The sequence below is a fragment of the Colletotrichum navitas genome (assembly GCF_030913465.1).
Source record: "Colletotrichum navitas strain CBS 125086 chromosome Unknown LY79scaffold_201, whole genome shotgun sequence".
Taxonomy (NCBI): Eukaryota; Fungi; Ascomycota; class Sordariomycetes; order Glomerellales; family Glomerellaceae; genus Colletotrichum; species Colletotrichum navitas.
This window is the reverse complement of record NW_026850747.1, coordinates 1-23484: the sequence shown is the minus strand read 5'-3', so window position 1 is coordinate 23484 and position 23484 is coordinate 1. Positions and strand designations below refer to the sequence as shown.

At 55.0% G+C, this 23484-nt stretch overlaps 10 protein-coding genes across 10 annotated transcripts; 4 read left to right on the top strand and 6 right to left on the bottom strand.

The window, feature by feature from the left end:
- Positions 1-414: 414 nt before the first annotated feature.
- On the bottom strand, positions 415-1926 carry LY79DRAFT_620031 (major facilitator superfamily transporter). Its single transcript, XM_060562046.1, has 2 exons — positions 1457-1926; positions 415-1403 (listed from the first exon to the last, which is right to left on the bottom strand). The coding sequence occupies exons 1-2, from the start codon at positions 1757-1759 to the stop codon at positions 540-542; spliced, it is 1167 nt and encodes a 388-aa protein (XP_060407025.1). The 5' UTR covers positions 1760-1926; the 3' UTR covers positions 415-539.
- A 1328-nt stretch (positions 1927-3254) lies between these two features.
- On the top strand, positions 3255-4119 carry LY79DRAFT_595291 (S-adenosyl-L-methionine-dependent methyltransferase; the record flags this gene model as incomplete). Its single annotated transcript, XM_060561760.1, has 2 exons — positions 3255-3824; positions 3850-4119. 2 exons carry the CDS (start codon positions 3255-3257, stop codon positions 4117-4119), a joined length of 840 nt encoding a protein of 279 aa, XP_060407024.1.
- Positions 4120-4810: 691 nt separating this feature from the next.
- LY79DRAFT_675204 (heavy metal translocating P-type ATPase) lies at positions 4811-7929 on the bottom strand (the record flags this gene model as incomplete). The annotated part of the gene is made up of 3 exons (XM_060564417.1): positions 4811-7575; positions 7661-7729; positions 7854-7929. 3 exons carry the CDS (start codon positions 7927-7929, stop codon positions 4811-4813), a joined length of 2910 nt encoding a protein of 969 aa, XP_060407023.1.
- Positions 7930-8389: 460 nt separating this feature from the next.
- Positions 8390-9604, bottom strand: LY79DRAFT_573464 (uncharacterized protein). The gene has a single exon (XM_060559475.1). The coding sequence runs from the start codon at positions 9564-9566 to the stop codon at positions 8670-8672; it is 897 nt and encodes a 298-aa protein (XP_060407022.1). The 5' UTR covers positions 9567-9604; the 3' UTR covers positions 8390-8669.
- On the bottom strand, positions 9493-10160 carry LY79DRAFT_573463 (uncharacterized protein). Its single transcript, XM_060559474.1, has one exon. The coding sequence runs from the start codon at positions 10100-10102 to the stop codon at positions 9866-9868; it is 237 nt and encodes a 78-aa protein (XP_060407021.1). The 5' UTR covers positions 10103-10160; the 3' UTR covers positions 9493-9865.
- Positions 10161-11175: 1015 nt separating this feature from the next.
- Positions 11176-12615, bottom strand: LY79DRAFT_158483 (helix-loop-helix DNA-binding domain-containing protein). The gene is made up of 2 exons (XM_060551122.1): positions 12389-12615; positions 11176-12234 (listed from the first exon to the last, which is right to left on the bottom strand). Exons 1-2 carry the CDS (start codon positions 12457-12459, stop codon positions 11295-11297), a joined length of 1011 nt encoding a protein of 336 aa, XP_060407020.1. The 5' UTR covers positions 12460-12615; the 3' UTR covers positions 11176-11294.
- A 2171-nt stretch (positions 12616-14786) lies between these two features.
- LY79DRAFT_158397 (uncharacterized protein) lies at positions 14787-16062 on the top strand. The gene is made up of 2 exons (XM_060551121.1): positions 14787-15432; positions 15541-16062. The coding sequence occupies exons 1-2, from the start codon at positions 15089-15091 to the stop codon at positions 15788-15790; spliced, it is 594 nt and encodes a 197-aa protein (XP_060407019.1). The 5' UTR covers positions 14787-15088; the 3' UTR covers positions 15791-16062.
- Positions 16063-16614: 552 nt separating this feature from the next.
- Positions 16615-17790, bottom strand: LY79DRAFT_573445 (uncharacterized protein). The gene has a single exon (XM_060559473.1). It carries the CDS (start codon positions 17438-17440, stop codon positions 17048-17050), a length of 393 nt encoding a protein of 130 aa, XP_060407018.1. The 5' UTR covers positions 17441-17790; the 3' UTR covers positions 16615-17047.
- On the top strand, positions 17520-18008 carry LY79DRAFT_476749 (uncharacterized protein; the record flags this gene model as incomplete). The annotated part of the gene is made up of 1 exon (XM_060553240.1): positions 17520-18008. A coding segment is annotated over one exon (489 nt), but the record flags the coding sequence as incomplete, so codon positions are not given.
- Positions 18009-19121: 1113 nt separating this feature from the next.
- Positions 19122-20843, top strand: LY79DRAFT_573442 (uncharacterized protein). Its single transcript, XM_060559472.1, has 3 exons — positions 19122-19368; positions 19466-19701; positions 19783-20843. Exons 1-3 carry the CDS (start codon positions 19345-19347, stop codon positions 20708-20710), a joined length of 1188 nt encoding a protein of 395 aa, XP_060407016.1. The 5' UTR covers positions 19122-19344; the 3' UTR covers positions 20711-20843.
- Positions 20844-23484: the final 2641 nt, after the last annotated feature.

Below are 23484 nucleotides of genomic sequence, written 5' to 3'. Positions count from 1 at the left end.
ATTTATTAAAGCTAAAATCTAGTTAACTATTTTTTTTTTTTTAGCTTTTTTTATTTACTTCTCTAGAAAGTGCTTAAGCTTTTTTTTTATTATCTTTTTAAGGTTACTTTAGAGTTATTATTACACTAGTAGGCCTTTATTTTTTATCTATGCCTAGGTGTTACTACTGTCTAGGGTTAGTTACCTAAAAGTAACACTTATACCTTACTAAGCAGTAGCTTAGGTATTAGAAGGTAATATTATAGCTTTAATAGTTAGTATACCTAAGGATAAGTAAAAATTAAAATATATTAAAGGTATTATAGTACTAAGTAAAAGAGTCTATAAAATATATAGTTAGGAGTTAATTATAACTATTTTTTAATCTGCCTTCTCTTAATTCTCCTGTTCCTATAAACTCTGCTTTTATATAACCCTTAGATAATAGTTTTCCTGGTTGTGGCCCTACAGCTGGTGGTCCCCTGGTGCCCCCCACCTCTGGCACCTAACAATATCCCAAGGGAAGACAGAGCTGGCCAGGGATTTATGCCACGAACTATCTAAAAAACGCCGAGTATAGCGCCGCATATGAAGGCAAACGCTAGAGTCGAGGCAAAAGTTGTGGCAGGTAGCCACATGGCAAAACAGATGACGCCGCACAGCAGGGTTAACATGCCGGCGGTGTCGATTCTTCGAAAGTGGTCACTCGTGATCCCGATAAGCGGTCTTCCCACCGCGGTGCCGAAATTGAGGACACCTGTCACATCCGTGGCTTGTGCCGAGGAGAGGCCGACGGAACGGGAGAAGTCGGCGAGGGAGAATAGAAGAGTGATGTAGCCGAACATGCTTATGAACGCCCAGAGCAAAAGGAGGCGAACCTCGTACCTCCGCAGTAGCTGGACGTCGATGACTAGCTTGTTTGACCTGGCCTGCCGGTCTCGGATGAGTAGCGTTGCGGCAGTGTTCGCGACTAACGTCACCAGGCCCATGGCACGGAGCGCCCAGGAAAGTCCGAGGTTGTGGATCATCGCACCGGTGCCCCAGGAAAAGACGACGCCGCCGACCCCGGAACCGGCTGAGCTTATGCCGTTGGCGACGCTGCGCCTCTCCGAGAACCATTGGGACAGAACCGGCAGGCTTGGAACGAAGACTAGGCCGATGCCGCCGCCGACAAGCGCGCCTTGCGTTACATAGAGGTGCCAGACCTCTGATGCGAAGGAGGCGGAGATGAGCCCGGCAGACTGCATGACGACTCCCGCAAGCATGACACCGCGCTTTCCAAAGCGGTGGGCCGTGTAGGTTGCCAGGGGCGCAAGAATCATGGCAAAGGCGAAGTTGAAGCCCCCGATGAGGCCGTAGTCCATTGACGTCGCGCCAGGGAAGAGCTCTGAGGACAGGTAGTGGGAGAGGTAAACGCCGTAAGACTACGCTTTCGGGTTAGCGACGCCTAGGGCAGGACACAACGTCGTTGACAAACCGAAGTGACGCCCCAAGTAAAGCAGTTCAGGGTGAAACATGATGCCACAATGACCCAGCCATAGCCTCCATCGGGCGGGAGTTCTTGTTCATAGTCGAGCTGGACCGGTCCTGCATCTGCCATGCGCTCAGGGGGGCTACATGGGCCGTCCTCACCCCTGTTGCTGGCTGTTTCCCCGCGTCCATTTGAAGTATCATGTTGCATTTTGACACGAACGTATAGACCCGGATTGTAATTGTGTACCTTGGATTGTCCAGAAACGGGCTGAACCATTCCGCCAGCCTCATCCACCGGTGCACTCATCTACAGGTACATTGCCTGCGAAAAGCCCACACGCCCCAAAACTTATAGCCAGCCAAGAGGCCATCAGCGATGACATATCGATAGCCTGATTTGGCCGTGTCAGATGGGTTTGATTGGCTAAGCTGTCGAAATCAGTCTCGATCGGCATGGAGTGTGGATACCGATATGTCACTACTTTTGACATGAAGGTTCAATGCCCGCAACGTCGTATCACCGGTCGTGTTACTACCTGTCTCTCTAACTCCATCGCCAGATGCACATATGACTTCCAGCTAGTAATTAATGATATTTGACTCAGTAATTGTGGTTTCGCAGGATTCTCGGCGTCAAAACCTGCCGCCCTGGACTCCTGCTGCATCTTTGGCTCATGTGAGGAGGGAGAGAAACCGCCGCCCTAAATCTAACGTAAAGTCAAGGCAAACTGCCTTTCTCAGATGACAATGGATGGCATCTGGACGATGAAGAATTTTGACTGACAACTAGTTCTCTTCGATATGAAAACGTAGACTTCTTTCTTGCCACTGGCGCAACCCACACTGCTGCTCATGGCCTGGGTACCTCGTTGCAACCTAGACTAGATCCCGTACAAGGCGTGGCACGAAGATAAACACTTTTTCTGTCCTGATTTGGGCTTGCTAGAGGCATTCTGTTCAGTCTCCTCACATATTTAGCTCTGTTAGCGCCATTTCGAATCTTTGAGTATATTCATGGCGAGCCTAAGAGGGTTATATTATTCGTAGTTTGACAGTCTCTTACGTGCCATCTGACCTTAACGAGTAAATATCTTCACAAGTAGCAATATTATTGGAAAGCTTCTTCTCCCTTTTCTTCAGAGAATCATTCGTCTTTCTATACCACACTTCCGTCCTTGAGGCCTCGCTTAAAACCTAGACAGACCCTCGCCGGGAATTGGGACGCCAGTTGAAGCATTTCATGGTGCAAAACAGCCAGACCAAGCTCGACGTGTCAACTGGAAGCCATTGCCCTGAACGCTACTAAAAACAATGAGAAAATTGACTGATTGATGCTTGCAAACCAGGAACCGGAAACGTCGGTCGGCGTGTATTGTTCCGCGGTTCCCAGACCCCGGTAGCAGGTGGGGGCTTGTATCCCCAGCATGCAGGATGTAATATTCACCCAACAGCAAACTGAACACCCTACCAGTCTTTAATAGGGCACGAATACGATATATGATAGTATAAGTGGAGAGGGGTTCAGAGTAAGGGTGTCCTCGCAAAGAGCGGTAAACAGAAGCCGTCCGTCACCTATATAAAAGCATCCGGAGTCCTCAAGCAATCGGCTCACAGGTTTCGGCCAATCTACACACAGTGAACAGGAGTTCAGAAAGAGGATAACTCAACAACAAGATCAGACCGACGAGCCTGTTGCGGACGATTCCTCCTCCATCGGAGGTTTCTCGACGGACAAGTAGAAAGCGTCGCTGAGATCCAGCATCCTGGGGTTCCGTCGCGAGAATGGACGGACATAGCACATCATGAGCGACGGCGAGTACGTCTTCCCGAACGACGAGCGAGAACAAGAAAGATTGGACATTGTCAACCACATGTGTATGGTGACCCTCGACGGGGCCTCGTGCCTGTGCCCAGAGAACAAACCCACTTCCGCCGACCGTGTCCCCGACCTCGGCACAGGAACGGGCATCTGGGCCCTCGACCACGCCGACGCGCACCCGGAGGCGGCCATCGTCGGCGTCGACTTCACCCCCATAAAGCCGGGGTACGTCCCGCCCAACTGCACTTTCGAAACCGACGACGCGGAGAAGGAGTGGGCGTGGACCGAGCCCTTCGACTTCGTCTCCGCCCGCAACATGAACGGGAGCTTCGCCAACTGGGAGGGCGTGCTGGGGCAGGCCCACAACCATCTGCAACCGGGCCGTCACCTGGAGATCCAAGGCATCATCTGGCCTCTCGTCTGCGACGACGGCGCCTTGGAGGAGGATCCTGCGCTGCGCAAGTGGAGCCGGCTCCTCGTCGAGGCCTGCAGCAAGCTCGGGCGCCCCATTGACAAGACAGACACGATGCCGGCCAAGATGGCTGCCGCGGGGGTTCGAGGATATACACACAGGGAAGATCAGGTTTCCAATCTCACCATGGTCAAAGGATAAGAAGCTCAGGAATCTGGGCATCCGGAACCGGGAACAGCTGCTCCAGGGTTTGGAGGCGTTCAGCCTGGGGTCCTTTGCCCGTGTGCTGGACTGGTCCAAGGAGGAGGTAGTGGTCCTTTGTGCCGGTGTACGGAAGGACCTTCAGGATCTTAACATCCATGCTTATTGGAATAGATACGTCATGTACGGCCGCAAGCCATTGAAGGCTGAAGAGGAGTCATCTCTACGAAATTGAATTTGCGCCGGGGGTCTTCTTGCTCATGCCCCATTACCTCCGGTCAGACAGGGTTAGGGTTAGCACATGCCACTGTCGCGTTTTAGCTTGGTGTAAAGCTCTTTGAGTTTGAATCCTGACCTGACCGGGTCGCCCTTTGAGTTTCATTTTCGCATTATTTTGTGCGCTATTGCGTAGAGAAGCGACGTGGAGCGTTTTGCTCATAGCCAGAACATCGGACAGTCTTCAGACTGTGTGCAAATGCTTGGTTTCTGCCATTCGAGTGCCCCAGCTCGTTACCATGCCGAGTTCAATCGCAAATGCTAGTGGTGAGCCAGTGCCTCATTAGGTTACCCAGATCCAACTTCAGGTTCAGGTGCTTCGACTGGAGGGCTGTGCACGTTGAAGAAAACGGAGCCCAGTTACTAGACGATCCGTAGTCATAATAAATACTAAACAGCAATATAGTTATATCTAACCATCCATATTTGTTACGGCGCTGAAATGGGACTGCCGGCATATCCACTCGAGCATGGCTGACTTCCAGACCTGCTAGTCTAGATGCCCTGTGTTTTGCGTGGATGCCACAGGTTATTGGATCTCAGCAATAGTGCCACAATTAGAGCCATACGGGGGGTCAGTGCATGACATTAGCAAACTGCTTCGACTACGTAGGAGAGAGAGAGAGAACAAGCGCATATTGCCCTGTGCTCTATTTACGAAGCCTCACGAGCAACATGGACATGGCAGCGAGGATGACAGGCAGCACGCTCACCACCTCGCCCAGCCCGGCATACGCGGGCGGGATGCGGAACCTGACCCAGGCGCCGCTCGCCATGGTGACGGCAAGAACATTATAGACGCCGGACCAGACAAAGTTGAACGCCATCCGGCGAAACGCGACGCCGCTGATGTCGAGCAGGAAGGGGATCCCCTCGAGGCCGCTCATCAGGACCACGTCCGCCGCGCCCTGGGTCACGTCGCTGCTGCCGCCGCTGCCGCCGCCAATCTGAACCCCGACGTTGGCCTGGGCGACGGCGACTGCGTCGTTGGTGCCGTCCCCGCAGAACAGGACGTGCCTGGCCCCGTCGCCCATGAGGGCGGAGACGTAGTCGCGCTTCTCCGGCGGGGTCCGCTCGCCGGCGACGCGCTCCGCGGGGATGCCGACGGCGGCGGCGACCGCCTCGACGGCCACGGTCTGGTCTCCCGACACGAGGTGGACTGCGATGCCGCGGGCTTGGAGCTCGGCGATCACCCGCGGAGCTTCCGGCCGGATCCGGACGGCGAGGCCGAAGACGACGAGAGGGGCCGAGTCTCGGGCCACGACGAGGGCGGTCAGGCCGGCCTGTTGGAGACGCGCCACCTCTGCGTCCGAGTCGGCGTCGGTCCATCGCGCGTTTCCGGCCCGGAGACTCGACCCTTTGCGGTCTGCCTCGACGCCTGCGCCGGGGACGACCCGAACATCGGCGATTCCGGACGCGGGCGTGACGCCACGGCGGTCGAGGTGCGCCCCGACCGCAGCGGATACCGGGTGCTTGCCGCCGGCGACAAGGGCTTTGGCCAGGGTCAGGTTCTCGTCCGCGTCTCCTTGGAGGTTGACCTGCTCGACGACGGTCAGCTCCGCCTCGGTGATGGTGCCGGTCTTGTCGAAGACGACGTCGGTGGTCTTCCGGGCGCCCTCGGTGGTGTCGGCGGACTTGATGACGACGCCCTCCCTGGCCGCGATGCCGCCGGCGACGACCAGGACCATGGGGACGGCGAGGCCGAGGGCGCAAGGGCACGCGACGGCGAGGGCCGCCACGGCGTACGTGACGGCGTTGCCGACGCTCTTCCCGGCGCTGTAGCCGAGGACCCGGATCCCGACGGCGACCCAGACGACGAAGGCGAGGACGGCGACGGCCGCCATCGCGGGGACGAACCAGCCGGCGACCTTGTCCGCCAGGCCCTGCAGCTCGGGCTTGGAGCCGGCGGCCTCCTCGACCAGCCGGGCTATGTCTGTGACGGTGTTCTTCCCGGGCAGGCGGGTGAGCCGGGCGACGACGGTGCCGTCGCCGTTGACGGTGCCGGCGATCAAACTGTCGCCCTCCTCCTTGACGATGGGGAGGGACTCCCCCGTGAGCATGGACTCGTCCACCTCGGTCCTGCCGGAAACGACCACGCCGTCGGTGGGGACGCGCGAGTGCGGCAGGACCCTGAACCGGTCGTCGTACTGGAGCAGGCGGGCGTCGATCTCGCGGTCGCCGTTCCCGCCGACGAGCACGGCCGTGTTGTTCTGCTTGGAGCGCAACGATACGGCGGCGACGGCGCGGACGCGGGCGAACGCGGCGACGAGCCGGCCGGCGAGGATCAGGGTGACGAGCATGGTGCTGGTCTCGAAGAAGTGGCCCTCGTCCAGCGGCCCGCCGGCCATGTCGAAGCCGAACGCGACGACCGAGTAGACGTAGGCGGCGGTGATGCTCATGACGACGAGCATGTCCATCTCGACGACGCCGCTGTACCACAGAGCGGACAGAGCCGGGCGGTAGAACTCGGGGACCGCGACGGCCTGGACCAGAGTGCCGAGGACCAGGGACACGATCCCGCCCGTCCTGTCGTCGACCAGGCCCTCGTCCCACGCCAGCACTGCGACGGGGATGGTGAGCGCGGCGGCCAGGGCGGTCTTGGCGAGCTGGTCCCGGAGACGGCGGCGGCCGTTCTCCAGCTGGGGATCGCCGCGGGGCCGGGCCAGACCCCCGCAGCGGTCCTCGACGAGGGCGAAGAGGTCGCGGGCCCCGATGGCGGCCGGGTCGTACGCGAGGCGGACCGTCTTCTTGTCGAGAGACTCGACGTCCGTGACGCCCCGCGGCGGGTCCGCGGCGAGCCGTTCCCCCTCGGCCGGCGAGGCCAGGAGGAGCAGGAAGTGGTCGCCGCCGGCTATCCTGCTGAGCGCGAAGCCGCTGGCCGCCGCGGCGAAGCGGATGACCCCGTCGGCGTCGGCGACGGAGGTGTCGACGTCGAACTCGCCCTTGCCGCTGACAAAGTTCACCTGCGGCTGGGAGACGCCCGTCGCGGCGCCGAGCACTCGCATCAGCTTGTCGGCGCAGGAGGTGCAGTCCATGCCGCTGACCAGGAAGCCGACGGTCTCGACGCCGCCCGTCTTCTCGGGGTCGGCGCCTTTGGGGCGTTCCTCGGCGCCGTTCCCGGACGCCTTGGAGGAGGTCGTCGTCGTCGTCACGGCAACGGCCGTGTTTCCTCTGTGCTTCTCGTGCTCGTCTCCCGCGAGTTTGTGTCTTGTCTTCTTCGCGGCGCTGGGCCTGTTGTTGCCCATGCAACAGGTCTCGAGCGAGGCGGCGCCTTGGTCGATGACGCTGCGGCAGATGCAGCGGAGTTGCTCGAGGTAGCTGCTGTACTGGTCGAAAGCAGCCTGCAGGTGAGTGCTGCAAGCCGACGTGGCTCTGTGGTCGCCGTTCTCGTGCTCGTGGGGGTGGTCCAAGGACTCTTGCATCCCAATCAGCGCGCCGAACAAAACATGGGAAGTGCAGCCCCATGAGCAGGCAGGGGGGGGGGGGGGGGATGAACTCACTCTCGTGGCCGGGATCATCCTGACAAGCTCGTCCACATTCAAGCGCCGCGACGGTCTCGATACATTTCTCTACAGAGACGCGTTAGAGTTTGGCTATACCAAACGTAGGGTGGGCTGGAATGGAGACACATGGGGGGGGAGGGGGCTACCGTCACAACGTTCCTCGCTGCCGCAGCAGGTCGAGGCTTCGGACGAGATGCTAGAAGCATCGTGATGGGAATCGCCGCAACATCCTCCATGCTCATGGCCATGGCCATGGCCATGGCCATGTTCTTCGGGTGTCGAGGCGTGATGCTGGTGATCCCCGGTTGGTTTAGCACAGCACGATTCACCCATGGTGGAAGCGAGCGTCGGAAGAAGTGAACCGACGGTGAAGAAACAAGGGTGCAGAGAAGGGACAGTGTGTGTGTGTGTGTGTGTGTGTGTGTGTGTGTGTGTGTATGACGTTGAACTGTAGCCGAGTTGGAAAAAGACGCGCTTCTTCATTAAATAGACAGCGTTAGAATCGAAGTTGTGTTAGACGACGACCATCCTGAACCCCGTTTCGGCTCCGGGGTGGGATTTTCGAACGGCGGGTTTGAAAGTCTCCGCGGTGTTTCACGCTCAAAGGTGCCGCGCCGCATTAACACCCATTTTATTTGTGCGTCACTGTCCTCTGAAACGCTCAGATTGATCCACGCATTCGCTGCAGAGAGGAGAAGGAGGGGTATTTAAGAGCAAAAAAAAAAAAAAAGAAAAAAAAAAGAAAAGAACTAAAAAACGAACAAACTGAACGTAGGTAACGTTTGGTCAACACGGACCAAAAGAAAACGAAGCTAGTCATACGTTGTTTGTTGGAAGGGGGGGGAGGGGCAGGGGATCTTTTGCTCGTGCTCCCGGAAGTGGAAGCCGAGAAACCTTTATCGGAACAGTCCGACATGTCGTCTAGCCCAGAGAATGAAGCTCTGGCCGAGGGGGGAAAGGGAAGGGGGGGGGGTTCCCATTGGTCTCCGAACGGCTGCTGTCCAGTTCACGCCGAGATGATCTTCTGCGCCTCCTCTATCACCGCCCGCACCTGATCGACGGTCCGGAAACACGCGCAGGCCTTGGTCATGTCCACCTCCTTGGGACACACCTCTGCCGGGTGCTTGGCGGCCGGCAGGGACTCGGTGTTGCTGCAGCTCGTGCCCGTCTCGCAGTTCTCGTGCCCCTCGGTGTGCAGCTGGCTCTGCCTCGCGGCCAGCTCGTCGGCGAGGCCGAAGAGGCGGTCGAGCTCGAGCCTCAGGCCCGCCTTGAGGAAGGCGATGTAGCTCTGGCCGTCGACGGCGAGCTCGACGGTGCCGTGGCCCTCGGGCGGCTGCTGGCCGACGACGAGACGGACGGGCTCGCCGCTGGCCGAGGACTCGGCGGCGCGCCGCTTCTGGTGGTAGAAGAAGTCGCCGAAGGAGGAGCCGATGCTCGACAGCAGCGAGCCCAGCAGGTAGACGTTCCTCGAGGTGCGGGGGCTCGTGATGGATTCGAAACAGACGCCGCACTCGAGGATCTTCCTGGCCGACTGCATCGACTGCTTGATCACCTCGAGGGCCTGGAACGTGTCGAGCGGGCTCTCCACCAGGGAGAAGTGCCGGCTCACCAGCTCGACGCAGGAGCACTTTTTGGACAGCAGAGGCCCCGGGGTCGGTGCCGCGCCTTCTGTGTTTTGGGCGGGAGTCGTGACACGATCGGCGTTTGTCTCGCCGTGTGCCACGGAACAGTGGAGACGCATGCATGGGCCGCGACGGTCTTGGGATTCCAGCATTACGCTAGCCTCGGCTTCGCGCCCGTTCGTCAAAGGCGGCGGCGGCGGCGGCACTGCCGACTGGCCTTGCGTGCCGCCGCCGCCGCTGCTGCTGCTGCTGCCGCCGGCCTGAACAGGACCAAAGTCCATAGTGAAGGAGGGAAGCGGCGTGTTGAAGCCGTTCAAGAACTGGTCCATCATCTCGGGGAAGCCGCCGACGTCGATGAGACCGGCGGTCGGCGTCGGGAGCGCATGTTGACCGACGGCGTTCTCCTCCCGAGGCCGGGCGGACGGGCGTCGACGCGGACGGCCTATGGTCCTCATGGGAGAGTATTCGCAGTCCAACGAAAAGTACGAGCACCGTTCACAAGGTGGAGCACGGCGTGAACATCTCACTTTCCGCTTCCCTGTTTGTCATACTTGTGGTCAGCGACGCCGTCACTCGCTCACTAGGTAGGCAGGCCAGGCGCGGCTAGAGGGATGGGGAGAGAGAGAGAGAGAGAGAGAGACAGAGAGAGAAAGAGAGAGAGAGCGTTACTGCAGGGGTCGCAGGCGCGGTGCTGGGCCTTGTCGCTGGTGCTCTGGGGCTGCTCCATGGCATTGGCAAGCAAGGAAGATGGAGCGAAACGTGTGGTGGACTGTGTCTGCTCTTGGCCGTGGCTTTTCCCCGAGTCGAACAACACCATCTAATATGCCGCTATGATCGAAGGCGCGGAGCGGAGCCCTTTGAAGCGCCGCTAAAAGTCGCCGCTGTGGGCCATATATACGTGTACATGGTATATGTATATAAGTATATATATATATATATATATATATATACGTATATATATTCGTACATGGTGTATACCCATATATCGCGACTCTCGCTGGCTGGGCCCTGCATGTCGCTGACATAATCGAGAACACCGTCACATATCCTGTACGTTCCCAGGTTCCGTACGCAGGGAGTCGTACGATGTAGGTAGTATGGATCCACTATCCTTCATAGTGTTGGTAATCGCTGGGGATTACGGAGTACAACAACGAGAATCCCACCATCATCGCCGTCCGATCCCGAGCCGCTCGGTCGAAGCTGATGCCCGCCACCCCGAACGGTCCGCGCATCCGTTCCGACCTGCTGGGCAAACCCATCATAGCTACAGATGTAGCGCCTGTGAACCACTACGGGGACTTATAGGCGAAAGGCCAAGATGGCTTTCAAGATTCAGATTCATTCCGGCGAGGAGGCCGGCATATCAGGTTGGAGTTTCGCACCGGGGATAAATCACCATCCATGGCGGTTATGGCTACCCGCATTCCGCTGGGTAAGGCAATCAAGCCATGTTCCTGATGCAGTTTTTCATTATCCGCAGTTCTACGCGGGGGAAAGAATATGAATAAGACGAAGAAGAAGAAGAAGAACAGGAAAAAGATGTGGAGTGGTAATAACTAAGAGCCCAAGGGGGCTCGTCCCGGCCGCTAAATCCAATACAGCAAGACCTCTCGCAATTTCGTAAAACAGATCCTCGTTCATCCCGAGAGCCCACCCCCGTAAAACGCCATTTCTTGACAAGGAGGCAAGAGAAGACCTCGTCCGTCCCCGTGGTATGCCAAAGCTTTTTCTCCTGGGGATAAACGTCACAAGAGTAGCCGCCTTCCATGCCGTGAGAAGCGCCCTTTTGTCTGAAAACAACAATGTCGCAAACAACCCGTTCCCAGCGTTCGTAACCCCACCCTTTTGCTCTACCCAAAAGCCGGCTACCTCATTCTGCGTAATGATACAGGGCAGTCTCGGACACACATCTATGGTATATTTTTGTGTCTCGTCTTCCCCCGGGGTTTTCTTCTCCAACTCTCCGCCCCCATCGCCGTGTAAAGATTACGTGATGCAAGGACAACTCACGAACAGAACGGCCCGGCCTCGGCCCGCGCCCTCTGCCATCGCTGCGCCTCGGCGAGCCTCTTCTCGAGGTCCTGGTTCTCCTTCCACAGCTGCCCGTTCTTCTTCTCGAGGTGGGTGATATACTCGGTGGCCTTGCTGAGGATGGTGGCCTTGTTGAGCTTGCGGGCGGGCATGAGGCCGCCGAGCTCCTCGACCACGTCATGGGGCTCGTCGCTGTCGCCGCCGCCGACGACCTGCGGGTTTTCGGCCTGCTGGACGACGCAGCGCAGTGAGGGGACGGCGTCGCGGAGGGCGATGATCTTCTCGTTGATGTTGACGCGATACCGCTTCTCGATCATGTTGTGCGGGTTCCTGGAGGGCTCGGCGTGCCGCGTGCGGCGCGCGGGGGGTTCCGGCGAGATCGAACGGGAGGAGGCCGAGGCGGAGGAGGACTTGCGCTTGAGGTCATTGTTGCGCGGGGAGGTCCTCTGGGGAGCTTGCCTTTGCGGTTGTTGTTCTTGTTGTTGCTGGGACCGGGGGCGAGGCGTGGATGGTGTTGTTCTGGCGGGACGCGACAACTTGGTCTGTGGCTGCTGCTGCTGTTGTTGTTGTTTTTGTGGGCGGGCGGGTGCGTCGAGGTCCTGGAAGACGGGCTGGTTGTCGTTGACGCCCTCGCGGCCGAAGGCGACGGCGTCGGACATGAGGTCGGCGGGGTTGGCCGGGGGGCTCAGGGTGAGGTTCTGGGACGAGAGGAAGGACATTGGGCTGCCGAAAGCCTCGCCGTAGAAGACGTCGAGGTCCGGCTTCTCGAAGTAGGCGGTGGGCCAGTCGCCACCGGAGGGGAGCTGGAAGGAGGCGGGGAAGACGGGGGAGACGGGGGAGCCGCGGGAAGGGGCCGAGTCGGCGCTGAAGTCGGCCTGGGTGTCGTAGAAGGAGTGCGGAGAGAGCTCGGGAGGGCTCTGGGGGAGGCCGTGTTAGTGGGTATTTTTCTTCAATTGGAGTTGTGGGAAGTGGATTGGGTTACTGGGTGAGACCGAACGACAAAGTGTCGTGTAAGTCGGGAAAGGGGGGGGGTTAATGGGTTAAACAAAGGACACCTGGATTGCTACACACCATTGACTGAGGCATTTGCGGTAGTTGATAATAATCAAAGGACTGTTGTTGGGCCATGATGCGATCCATGGAGGGGTAAGGTTGACTGGGGGTTCGGACGGGGTCTGACGACGGACTGTCCTGGAGGAGTCAAAGCTGATGGGGGGAGTAAAGAGAAGTGGCGTTACTCTCGGTGGGTAGGAGAGAAAGGTCGAGGTCCAGATATGTTTGTTTTGCTTAGGATGCCGATGGCGAGAGGGAGGTATGATGTTACTTGGTTGAGGCTGATGGATCGAGCATGGACCGGTGGGGAGACACAGAAAGGAAAGCAAAGCTATATACTAGACAGGTGAACTGAACGGGAGGACAGGCCTAGCCCAGAGATGCACACGCCCCCTTGAGCTACGAAGCTGGGGTCCGGCTCCCCGGCTGGGATGCGGGTAGGGTGGGCAGCGAGCATGGGGGGGAGGGGGAGGGATGATGCGAGTTGGGACCGCATAAGAAACTGGCGATGGACGGGCCCGTCATACGACAGAACAATGAGCACACTGGGGGGGGCGCAAGGCAAACTGTGACGAAAAACAAACAAGAGGTACACTTACGACGGCGAGGCCCCTCCTCTTCCAAGGCTGATATGGTTTGGCCTATGGTGCGGGCGGGCGGAGCCGACGGTGCAAAAGACTGATGATTGACATAAGATGTATGGTGTGTGGTGCCCTCTTTTGACACATGCGCGAGGGCGTGGCCGCGCCGGGACCGGGGCATGAAGAGCAAGCAAAACGGTCCATACAGGACGGCGTGCGGCGTGCCTGGCAGAGGTACTGGCCAGTTCACATGGCATGTACAGATAGACTTGGGGAGAGGCCAAGGGGTGTGACACCAGGCACTCGACCACGACCGGGGGCCGCCGGGTGATTGTATCCGGGCTCACCAACGGACGGCTTCTCCAGGTGCCAGGCCCACACTCAGATGCCTGATGTACTTTTCATGTAGGGCAGTACACGGTTCGGGCTCCATTGGCCAAACCGAGACCTTTGTTGTATGCGCGGATGGCTGTAGACTGTACATATGCAATGCAACGCCTGCAGAGAAGCAGCATTTAGACGGAGAATATGTATTACCGCATACGAAAATACTCGGAACTGGGCTGGACGATGGTTGGCGTTGGTGCTGCTGAAGTGTCCACCCCGCCCCAGTCCGGAAGGAGAGAAGAAAAAAAGAAGAAGAAAAAAAGGGTAGAAAAAGAGAACGTGTCTATCACGATACACTGCTTAGTGTCAGGGTCGCCAACGAGGGCGGGGTTTCGGGATGTTGTGCAAATCCCGGAACGGGACACGGCGAAATGGAAAGATCCCGGGATCTTAGCGGGCCACTTGGACTAAACTGCGCCCATGTCCAGGATTTTTACTTTTCATAGTGGCCGGTGAATGCGCGGATCCACGGTAGCCATGAACTAATACGGTAGCCAAGCACCATCGCTGGCTGACGTCGTAGTTGACGCTCCGTCGCGGGCGTTTCTTGTTTCTCCTGCTGGACGCGACCCTCGCTGCTGATTCCGATGGCCGTTGCAGATTGCCTCTCTGCGCGGCGCCTGTTTTGACAGCCCTCGTTGGTGGTGGTGACGGTGCGGGATCGAGATCTCCAGGGTCCTCCGTCCCCCGCGCGCGCGTGCCTATTATTCGTGCCCACTTCGCCTAGCTCCCAACAGCAGAAGTTCCCAGGGGGGGGGCCGTCTTTCTGCAAGTGCGAAAGATTGGATGGAAGCTTTTGCAGCATGCCATTTTGTGCCTTGCCCAAGAGGTAGTGATGTGCTGGTGATGTACGCAGAGCTGATAGCTGGGAGGAGCAGGGCAGTCGTCACTCACCCATAGGCCCAAGAAACTGAGATCCAGAGCCGAACAGAGGACGGTCGCACTAGAGGGAGGGAGGACGGGTATGGAAAGTTTCGCTGGTGCTTGGTGACAAGGGTTGAGGAGGTATCGATTATTTCCTCGCGCGGTAATGCGCCTCTTTGGAGACGATCCGATGAGCCCGGACCCTTGATCGTCCGGGACGACGTGTTGAAAAGTTGGACGCAAGACTGGCACCCGAGTCTTCGCGTCAAGCAACCGACCGAAGTATCGTGGAATGTTGTTCGCCCGAGATTGGGTGCGTATTTCGGGGGGGGGGGGGCGGCGTGGAGGGCGTGGTTTTGGCTCGAGGGAGGAGCCAGAGGTGGTCTGATTTGGCTGCAGAGTCGAACGGGCAGGAGCCAGCACAACAGCCCATCTGCCCTGCCGAATCGAACGAGCGGTCAAGTGGGGTCTTCCGCCCCGACCAGAGCCAATGGGAGGACGGGATGTGACTGTCAAGTACCCCTGCACGCCAATATCTGCGGCTGAGGTACAGAGTACATACAATACAGTACCTTGGTACATCGGTGCTAAGGTAGGTAGGTAGGAAGGTACGTAGTACTGCGATGTACGTGGGTAGTTGCACCGGTTGCGATGTTCCGGTGATTTGATTCTGGCAGGAACAGCCCTCCTCCCATCTTCCCGGTTTGTTCTCGTGCTCCTTCTGACTTTTTGTAAAGTGGCCGTATTTCTCGGTCCGTTGATGATTCATCTCGTGAGAATCTCCATCTTTCTCTCATGGTTTTGTTGTTGTTGCTGCAAATCTTTTCATCTTCTCGTGTCCCCGAGGGGTTGTGTCTCCAAGGTCGCTTCCGTCTTGGGGATGCATGCATGTCTGTCTGTTGGCGCCCCCTCCCGTGCCCTCTTTTTTCCTTCTTCCCTTCCCGCGCTCCGACCTGCCGTTGACGTGCCATCCGTGGGTGGTTGGTGACGGCATACACCTATTCATCCGGCACTCTGCTTCCCTTGAACAGCGTCACCTTCCCTGTACGCTCGCTCGCCGATGGTCCATCCATGGAGAATGGGATTTGCAACGGTGCAGCGGGATCGCCAGCCGAGTGCCTCTTGGGTCACCCTCTACGTACGTAAGTAACCAATCCTACACGACATGCCTCATGCTTCCTCCTACGACGAGCCCCAATCGACATGGTCGATGGCTGCTGTGCTACCGGTACCCTGTTCCGTGCCCACTTCCAAACTAGAACTGATCATACTAGGTATACGGATACTCCGTACCCCTCTCTGTTCGCTTCTCCTCCTCACTTACACGTCCTCGCAGATGCCCAGCCCAGCCCAGCCCAGCACCCGCCCCGGCTCCTGCAACTGCAGCCCCCGTTACCCCAGCCGGCCCGCCGAAAGGGAAGCTCCGTTGGGGTCTGGCCACACTGTCTTTTGCTCTCGACATGCCCGAGAACTATAATACCCGACTATCACATCTCACTCGCAATTTGGCAGACAAGGACGACAGCGGGGCCGCCGATGAAGCAGCTAGCGTCTGGGCCGAGTCGCTGAACCGAACCCGACCCTGAGCCAAACTCTACTTTCCGCCTACTCTCCCCTTTAGAGCAAATCGCTGCCGATCGGAATGCTTTTAACCGATTCAAGAGACGAACACGGCGCAGCATCTTTACCGAAGATATGTCTTCGGTGTGTCAGTTGCTCACCCGCCGTCAATAATCCCGTCAGACACATTTTGTTTTCTCAACCCCCGAAGCTGCCGTCCGCCGTCTGCTGTGCCGCGGGGGCATTGCTGACCTCGCAATGAATGGCCTTCGCCACGCATCCATTGTACTCATCGTACAGAAAGAATTCAGCTCGGCCCTTGTCGACCAGCTCTGCCACTAGTGAAGCCCCGACAGGAGCTGAGACCCCTTCTCAAGTTGAAGGTGGTGGTGGGCATGCGAAGTCGTTGTGCCCCGGCGAATCATTGGCTGAAACCCACAAATAACGCAGCCGGGAGGAAGGAAAAAGCGCAATGCATCCATATTCCTCGTCCGTACAGGACTGCTGCAGGCCCACCACGAGACTGCGGCCCATTCGTCGCCGGATGATGTCCGGGACGGATTGGCCTGCATGATCTCGAGTAGGAATCACACACCCATACAAACCCAAAGACACATAGTTTGGACGCACGCAAGACCCTGCAGCCTCGTCTCAAGAGAGGACGGTACGGCCTATCGTGCCGCACACTCGTATCTGCGTTTTGAATATCAGTTCGGGGCGGAAGCCCGGGGCGGTGATCAGTTCGTCCTAATCCGACAATACGTCTTCTCCGAATCTGTCAATCTCGCGTCACCGCTGTGGGTTGACGAACTCTATCCTTTCTTTGTCTCATCCCCCCCCCCCCCCCCCCCCTTGCCGCCCTGCCTGTTGGCTCCGCGCCGGTGCGCGGCTCACTGACGACGGAGACAAACCTCCAATAGATGCCAAGTTACGGCCTGAAGATTCTAGCGTGCATGAATCCAAAGACAGTCTGCATGACGTGGCGCCCGGATGACAAGCCGGGGCTGTGACTGGGCGAAATGACGCCGGGTCTTCTAGGGGGGGGTTGGAATGTCAGATCAAGCGATCCGTTTAATTATTCTTCAAGTGACTTGTGCTACTTCGCACCTCGTCCGTCTCTTCAAGATGGTGACTGCGCTGGGAGTCGACCTGGATAGGCTCATGATGACTGTGTCAGAGTCAAAACATGGCGGTAGATGCCGCGTGGAATCTATATAATATAGCTCCGGATTGGATGCGGAAACAGGCAAATGGCTATCAAAACGAACGTGCATCAGGAAAACTCACACATCCCAGTCATTAACCACAGAAATAACAATGCCGATCGTCAAGAAACCCTCAACAAAGCGACCCCCAGCGCCCGGTGCCGACCTCGTGGGCGCCCTCGGGCGGGAGATCCCCGCCGATGTCATTGATATGGACCCCTTCTTCCCGGACATGGGCCAAGGTATGCCGCGCAGGGCCCTGCCGCCCTTCGCCCTCGGCCGAACGACCCTCCGCCCGCGCGCCTCGACCGAGATCCTCGCGGAGCTCTCGCGGACGGCCCGGGTCCCCGAGCACGTCCCCTCCCGCCCCGTGACACCCACGCCCGGCGGCGGTCCGGGGACCCCCGTCGTTGGCGTCGAGGAGTCCTCTCCACAGCCGATCCCGTCCGCTTTTCGGACGCCGGGGAGCATCCGAACCGTCACGCGTCTGCGGGTCGTCAAGACGGAGACCAGCCCGGCGTCGTCATCGCCGTCCTCGTCGTCATCGTGTTCGCCGTCGCCGCCGTCGTCGGGGGCCTCCAAGCGGAGCGTCGACGTCGAGGGCGACGTGCGGATGCGCAACGGGGCGTGGACCAGCCCGGAGGCGGTGCGGATGCGGCTGCGGGAGGAGGTGCGGTGGCTGGTGGCGCAGGGGGTGCACGACAACTTCGAGTTCGAGCGGGGCCGGTTCGCGGAGGAGGTCCGGGGCCAGGTGCTGGCGGCGGTGGGGGAGGAGGTGGAGAGGCTGGTGCGGGAGGGGCTCGGGGCGGCGCTGGCGGGGGCGCTGGGGCGCGGGGAGGAGGAAGGGGAGGAGGAGACGGCGGCGGTGCAGATGGCCCGGGAGAGGCTGGTGCGGATGAGCGACGAGGGGCGGGCGCGGGTGTTTTGCACGCGCGAGATGCTCGAGGTGCTGAGGAGGGTGGCCGACCTGGTGGAGGTGGAGATGCGGACGGAGGGGTGGAGTTTGGTCGAGGCGGACGACGAGGATTGGGTTGGGTGAGCTGCCGTGGGGGGTGAGGCATGGTTGGTATTCGAGGTAGGTCAGTATGTCCCAGTCTCTAGGGGGCACAGTTAGCAAAGTAGAAGAAACAGTTTTCTCGGGTTGGGTTCCTTGCGTGGGCAAGGTCCGGGCTAGGGTATGTGATGTTCTCCGGCAGTCTCGTCCTTTAAGGGTTTCCGAGTGTAAGCGGAGTCCATACCGAAAACTTATAGGTACGAATACAAGGCGGTCTCTCAGAAGGGTCACACAGGTACATGGTGATAATCTAACATAGCTGGGGATACGCAGTATAAGTATCATGCCCAATACGCATCGCGATATACGGTTTCCAGAAGAAATACCGTGGAAGTATCCGGGTATCTACCCAAGCGGAACGCATACGGCCCAGTCCAGCTTGGGTAGACAGACTAGGGAGAGTCTGTCGTTAATCCGGCCACCGCTTTGTGCAAGGCTTCAAGGATGGGTGGAAGGCACCTAGGGCAAATTCAGAACATGTTTTGGGCAAATCTTGTCAAACCCCCCCCCCCAAAAAAAAGTGAACCATATGGAGGACATTGAAACTGGCTGCTCTCTCATATCCTCTGATTCCGGCTTCGGACAAAGCATACGGCTGATTGAAGCTATACCCAAGGAACCCATCACGTTCAACAAGGAACACGAGTTCCCTCTGCAACGAGACAAACCGTCCCGAATCTGTTTCAAGTCGTGTGAAATATCTTGAAGCAAACACACACACACATAATATGAGAAGATGTGTCTCCAAGGTCACAACGGGCTGGTGCAGTCATCCTTGAGCTTCGCCCCAGATAAAGCACAGCAAGCAAAGCAGCTCTAGGCCCAACTGGGAGCTGCAGACCCACTTTTCCACACCTTTAGCTTAGCTCATCGTCGCCCGCCGTTGGATCGTCTGGTGTGTGTGTGCCACGTTTACTCCGTACCGGGCAGGGAATAGGGTACCTATGCCTACCTACCTACCTACCAACCTACCTAAGGATCACTCACTCCTGCGTCATAACAGCTGGCAAATCTCCGTACTCTTTTTTTTTTTTTTATTCTTCCAGAAGCTCCCGCCATCCACGTCTGTCCCCCCCAAAGGCCACCAGCCCCCCCCCCCCCCCCGGATCCCCCTTCAACATCTTTGCTTTCTCAAGCGGGCTATACCGACAGCTGTACTTGTCGGATTCTCTTCTACTGTTGCGCATCGTATCGCAGCGCCGACGTCCTCTTTTTTCCTCTTCTTTCCTCTGTTCTTGGTCTCGCCTCTTCTGCACTGTTCAGACAACCGCGGGCAATGCCGCCGCGCTGAAGTCGGCACGTGTTCGCATCATCCTTCGCCATGGTCTCTTTCTGGCCCTGGAGGGTACGTCTGCGCCCCTGCTCCTGCTTCTGCTTCTGCTTCTTCGTCCGCGATGAGATAGATGGCCGTGGACCGCTTCGACTGACACCATGTATCCCAGGCCGACGACTCCTCCCCCGCCTCTTTCGAGAAGACGCTCTCCGCTCTTTCGGCCAAGATCACAAACACCCAGGCGAGGCTCGATGGCGCGCGAGCCACCGCCCGTCGCATCAGGGTGCTGTGGTCCCTATACCTCGCCTTCGCATACCTCGTCTACTCCATCGTCATCTTCCTCGTCGTGGGAATGAACAGCATGGGCGTCTGGGAGTGGGCTGGCGTCGCCGGGGGTCCGGTTCTGTACGTGGCTTTTCTTTTCTGGCTTGCGGAACCCCGTTTGCGCAAGGCGCATGCTAACCCTCAACCCCCCTCCCCAAACAGAATCTACCTCACCCGGACCGTCGTTACGGCTCTTTTCAATTACCGCATCGATGCGCTGTCGGCCCGCCTCAAGGACCAGCAGGCCGAGCGCGCAAAGACCATCCAGAAGCTCAAGGAAGCCACCAGGTACGACACCACCCTGGAGCTCCTCGAAAAGTACGGCGGCAATGAGGGCAAGGCCAAGGCCAAGAGGCAAAGCGTCTCCGAAGCAGATAAGAAACAGCAGCAGCAACAGCAGCAACAGCAGCATCTGCAAGGAAACGGTCACAGCAAGAGCGCCCCGGGTGGCCGGACGAACATGCCCCCTCCCCCCACCGCCAACATCCAGCGACGCGACGGCCCCTTCCCCGGCCAGGGCTCGCCGCCGCCCGGTTTCCAGGGCGGAAAAGGCCCGCGCCCCCAGCCCCCGAACGGCCTCGAGCCCACGGAAGAGTTCGCGCCCAACGCATATGCCCACCCGCCGTCGCCGCCGACCCAGTCGCAGCACTTTGCGCAGGCCGACGGCGTGCCCGGCTCGTCGCACTGGTACGACCGCATCATGGACCTCCTCCTCGGCGAAGACGAGACGGCGTCCAAGAACAGGATCGTCCTCATCTGCAAGAGCTGCCGGCTGGTCAACGGCCAGGCCCCGCCGGGCACCAAGACCCTGTCGGAGCTGGGCAAGTGGAAGTGCATGGGCTGCGGGGCCACCAACGGCGAGATGGACGAGGGCAAGCGCATCATGCAGGAGGTTCTCGGTTCGCGGGCCGGCCGCGACGAGGTGCCCACCGGCGAGGAGTTCAAGGAGTCGGACAGCGACGACTCGGACGCGGATGCGGTGGTCAAGGAGGAAGAGGAGGAGAAGAGCGACGCGAAGGAAGTCACGGCGACGGGCAGACAGGGGCCAGCGGCGGGAACGAGGAAGCGCAAGGGCAAGGGTGGGAGGTGAAGATGGCGCGGATGGGCGGATATGCGCCGCCAGCTACACAGCAACATTTCATAGCAGATTTACAACTTATAAGAAACATATCAACATGCTGAAGCCGTGCTATCTAGGTACGGATACCTCGTGTGTGTGTGTGTGAACGAATGAATGTATTAGAAGCAAGATACGGACCGGTACGGAATCTACATGTGGCGATGGACGGGGGGGGGGCTGAATGTGGCTGGTGGTGAGGCTGGAGATCAAGACACCAGGACTGTTATGGTATGGTGTGGTGTGTATGTAGTTCATTGATTTATCTATCTATCTTGTGTGGTCTTGCTGCTTTATGTAGCAGCCAGTGGGCTGCTTATGTAATAGTCTGCCCCCTCTAAAAATATAGTGCCCTTACTATTGATAAGTTAATTCCCTTTTGTCTCTATAGCTATATATGTGTAGCTATATATAGTTTTAGTAAATCTATCTGTTCTTGTTTAGTTACGTTTATCCTTATTCTTATCTATTGCCTCTTAACTTATTTACTTTAGTTATGTCCTATACTAAAGTAGTATTATAGTATAAGTGTGTTTAGTTTACCTATTAGTCTTATAGTTATCTTCTGTATTATATTAGTAATAATAGTTATATATTTACTATAGTTAGCTATAGTAAGATATAAGATATACTAGCGTAAATTAGTCTATTTATCTATAGCTAGATATTAGTAAAGCTATTAGATTTATAGCTTATTAAGAAAGGAACTATTATTAGTATACTAGTATATAAAGTTAATAAACTTCTAGTCTTCCTTTAGTAACTACTAGGTAGTTATAATAGTATTAATCTTTATAATGTCTACTTCTATAAGTAGGCGTAGGTTATAGACTACTTTAATTAGAGTTATTATAAGGTTTACTTTAGTAAGTATAGGTGCTTTAGGAGGTAGTTTAGGTGTCTTTATAGTTAGCTTTAGCTTTAGTCTTAGTTTTTTATATTAGCTAAATATAACTAATAAATTATTAATAGTTAGTTAATAGTTATAAGTAGCCTTCTATAGTGTCTTAAGTAGTTTAATATAGTTAGTAATAATTAGGTTATTCTAACTCTTAGGTAAGGTTAAATTATACTATATAACTACTATAGTTATAGTTATAAAGTTAAGGTATTTACTATTCTTAATAGCCTTCTATAGGGCTTTAGCTTTACTAGTGCTTAAGTAGTCTCTTTACTACTATACCTTACTAGGTCTAGCTATAAGTACTTATAGTATAGCTTACTTATTATATTTATTAAAGATTTTATTCTTTAAGTTATTATTAAAAATAGTGTATATATAGTTAAGTGCTTAGGTCTACTTTAATAGTAGATTATATATAGTAGGCTATAGGTACTTCTAAGGACTAATCTTAGTATACTTAAAGTCTTTGTCTATAAAGTGTTCCTCTTCTTTATAGTTACTAGTAGTCTCTACTACTTTACGCTTAGTTTTTAATTAACTATTATTAGTTACTTTACGTTTATACTTAAATAGTTTAGTAATATTATCTTTAATACTTTTAATAAAGGTAAATATCTTGTTTTAGTTATAAGTAGTTACTAGTAAGAAAATCTATATATTATTTCTAAGAGATACTAGGCTTTATAGCTAACTATACACTAATTAGTGTAATACTACCTTAATATTAATCTAGTTACTATTATTAGCTAAACAGTAGTCTAGTGTATATAGTGCTACTAGGCTAAGGTAAGTTTAGCCTATAAGTAGGTTATTATAGTAAATATATAGTAGGTAAGTAACTTAGATACTATTATTAAGGTAAGTAGGTATTTATGTTTATAGTAAACTAAAGTTTATAACTACTTTATTTAGGATAGTGTATCCTTTTTACTTATTACCTTAGTTATTAAATAAGGCAGTATTCTATATAAAAAGTCTTCTTTTACTAGGCTATTAGCTATATCTTTTAGCTTATAGCACTAGTATTTACTTACGCTATAGGATAAGCAGATGTTACTATAGCTTAAATAGGCATCTATATAGGTAGTTACTATCCTTGTAGTCTTTAAATAGGTCTTTTCTTATAAAGCTATATAGTATTTAGTTATTAGTTAGTCTATTTAGCTGCTTTAGGATCTTTTTAGTCTAATTTAGTGTTTTATAGTTACTATTAATAATAATAATTATAGAGTATAGCTTATTAAAGCGTAGGTTACTACTTCCCTTAGTAGCTACTAATTATACCTTATTATTTATAGGCTATAGCTTTATTATCTATTACTTAGTAGCCTATAGATAGCTACTTCCTAAAGTAGTTACTATCTATATATTAGTGCTAGTAAACTCTAGCTTAATAAAGGGCTCTTCTTGTTAAAGAAATATATCTATTTCTATGTTACTAATCTATAAAAGGTTAATATATAGTCTAAAGTTAGTAGACTACTATATATTATAGTTATAATAGAGAATATAAGTAAAAAAAAGAAAGGTTAATAAGGTTTAGAAGTTAATAGGGTATAGGTAAAGAAATAAAGTTAAAGAAGTATAAACGTAGAGAGGTTATAGAGAAAGGAGTGTCTCTTGTAGAGGTAAAGGCAGCTATAAATTAAGCAAGTGTATAAGGGATATACTTATATATAGAATTCTATTTCTACTATCTATAGGATAAATAACTTATAGTAGTTATAAAGTAGTTTATAGTAAAAAAGGTTTAGGTAATAGTTATTAATAACTTAGTATATTATTACCTAGTAGGTAAAGAAGTAAAGAAAGGGTTAGTTAAGAGGGGATAAGTTATAAAGAA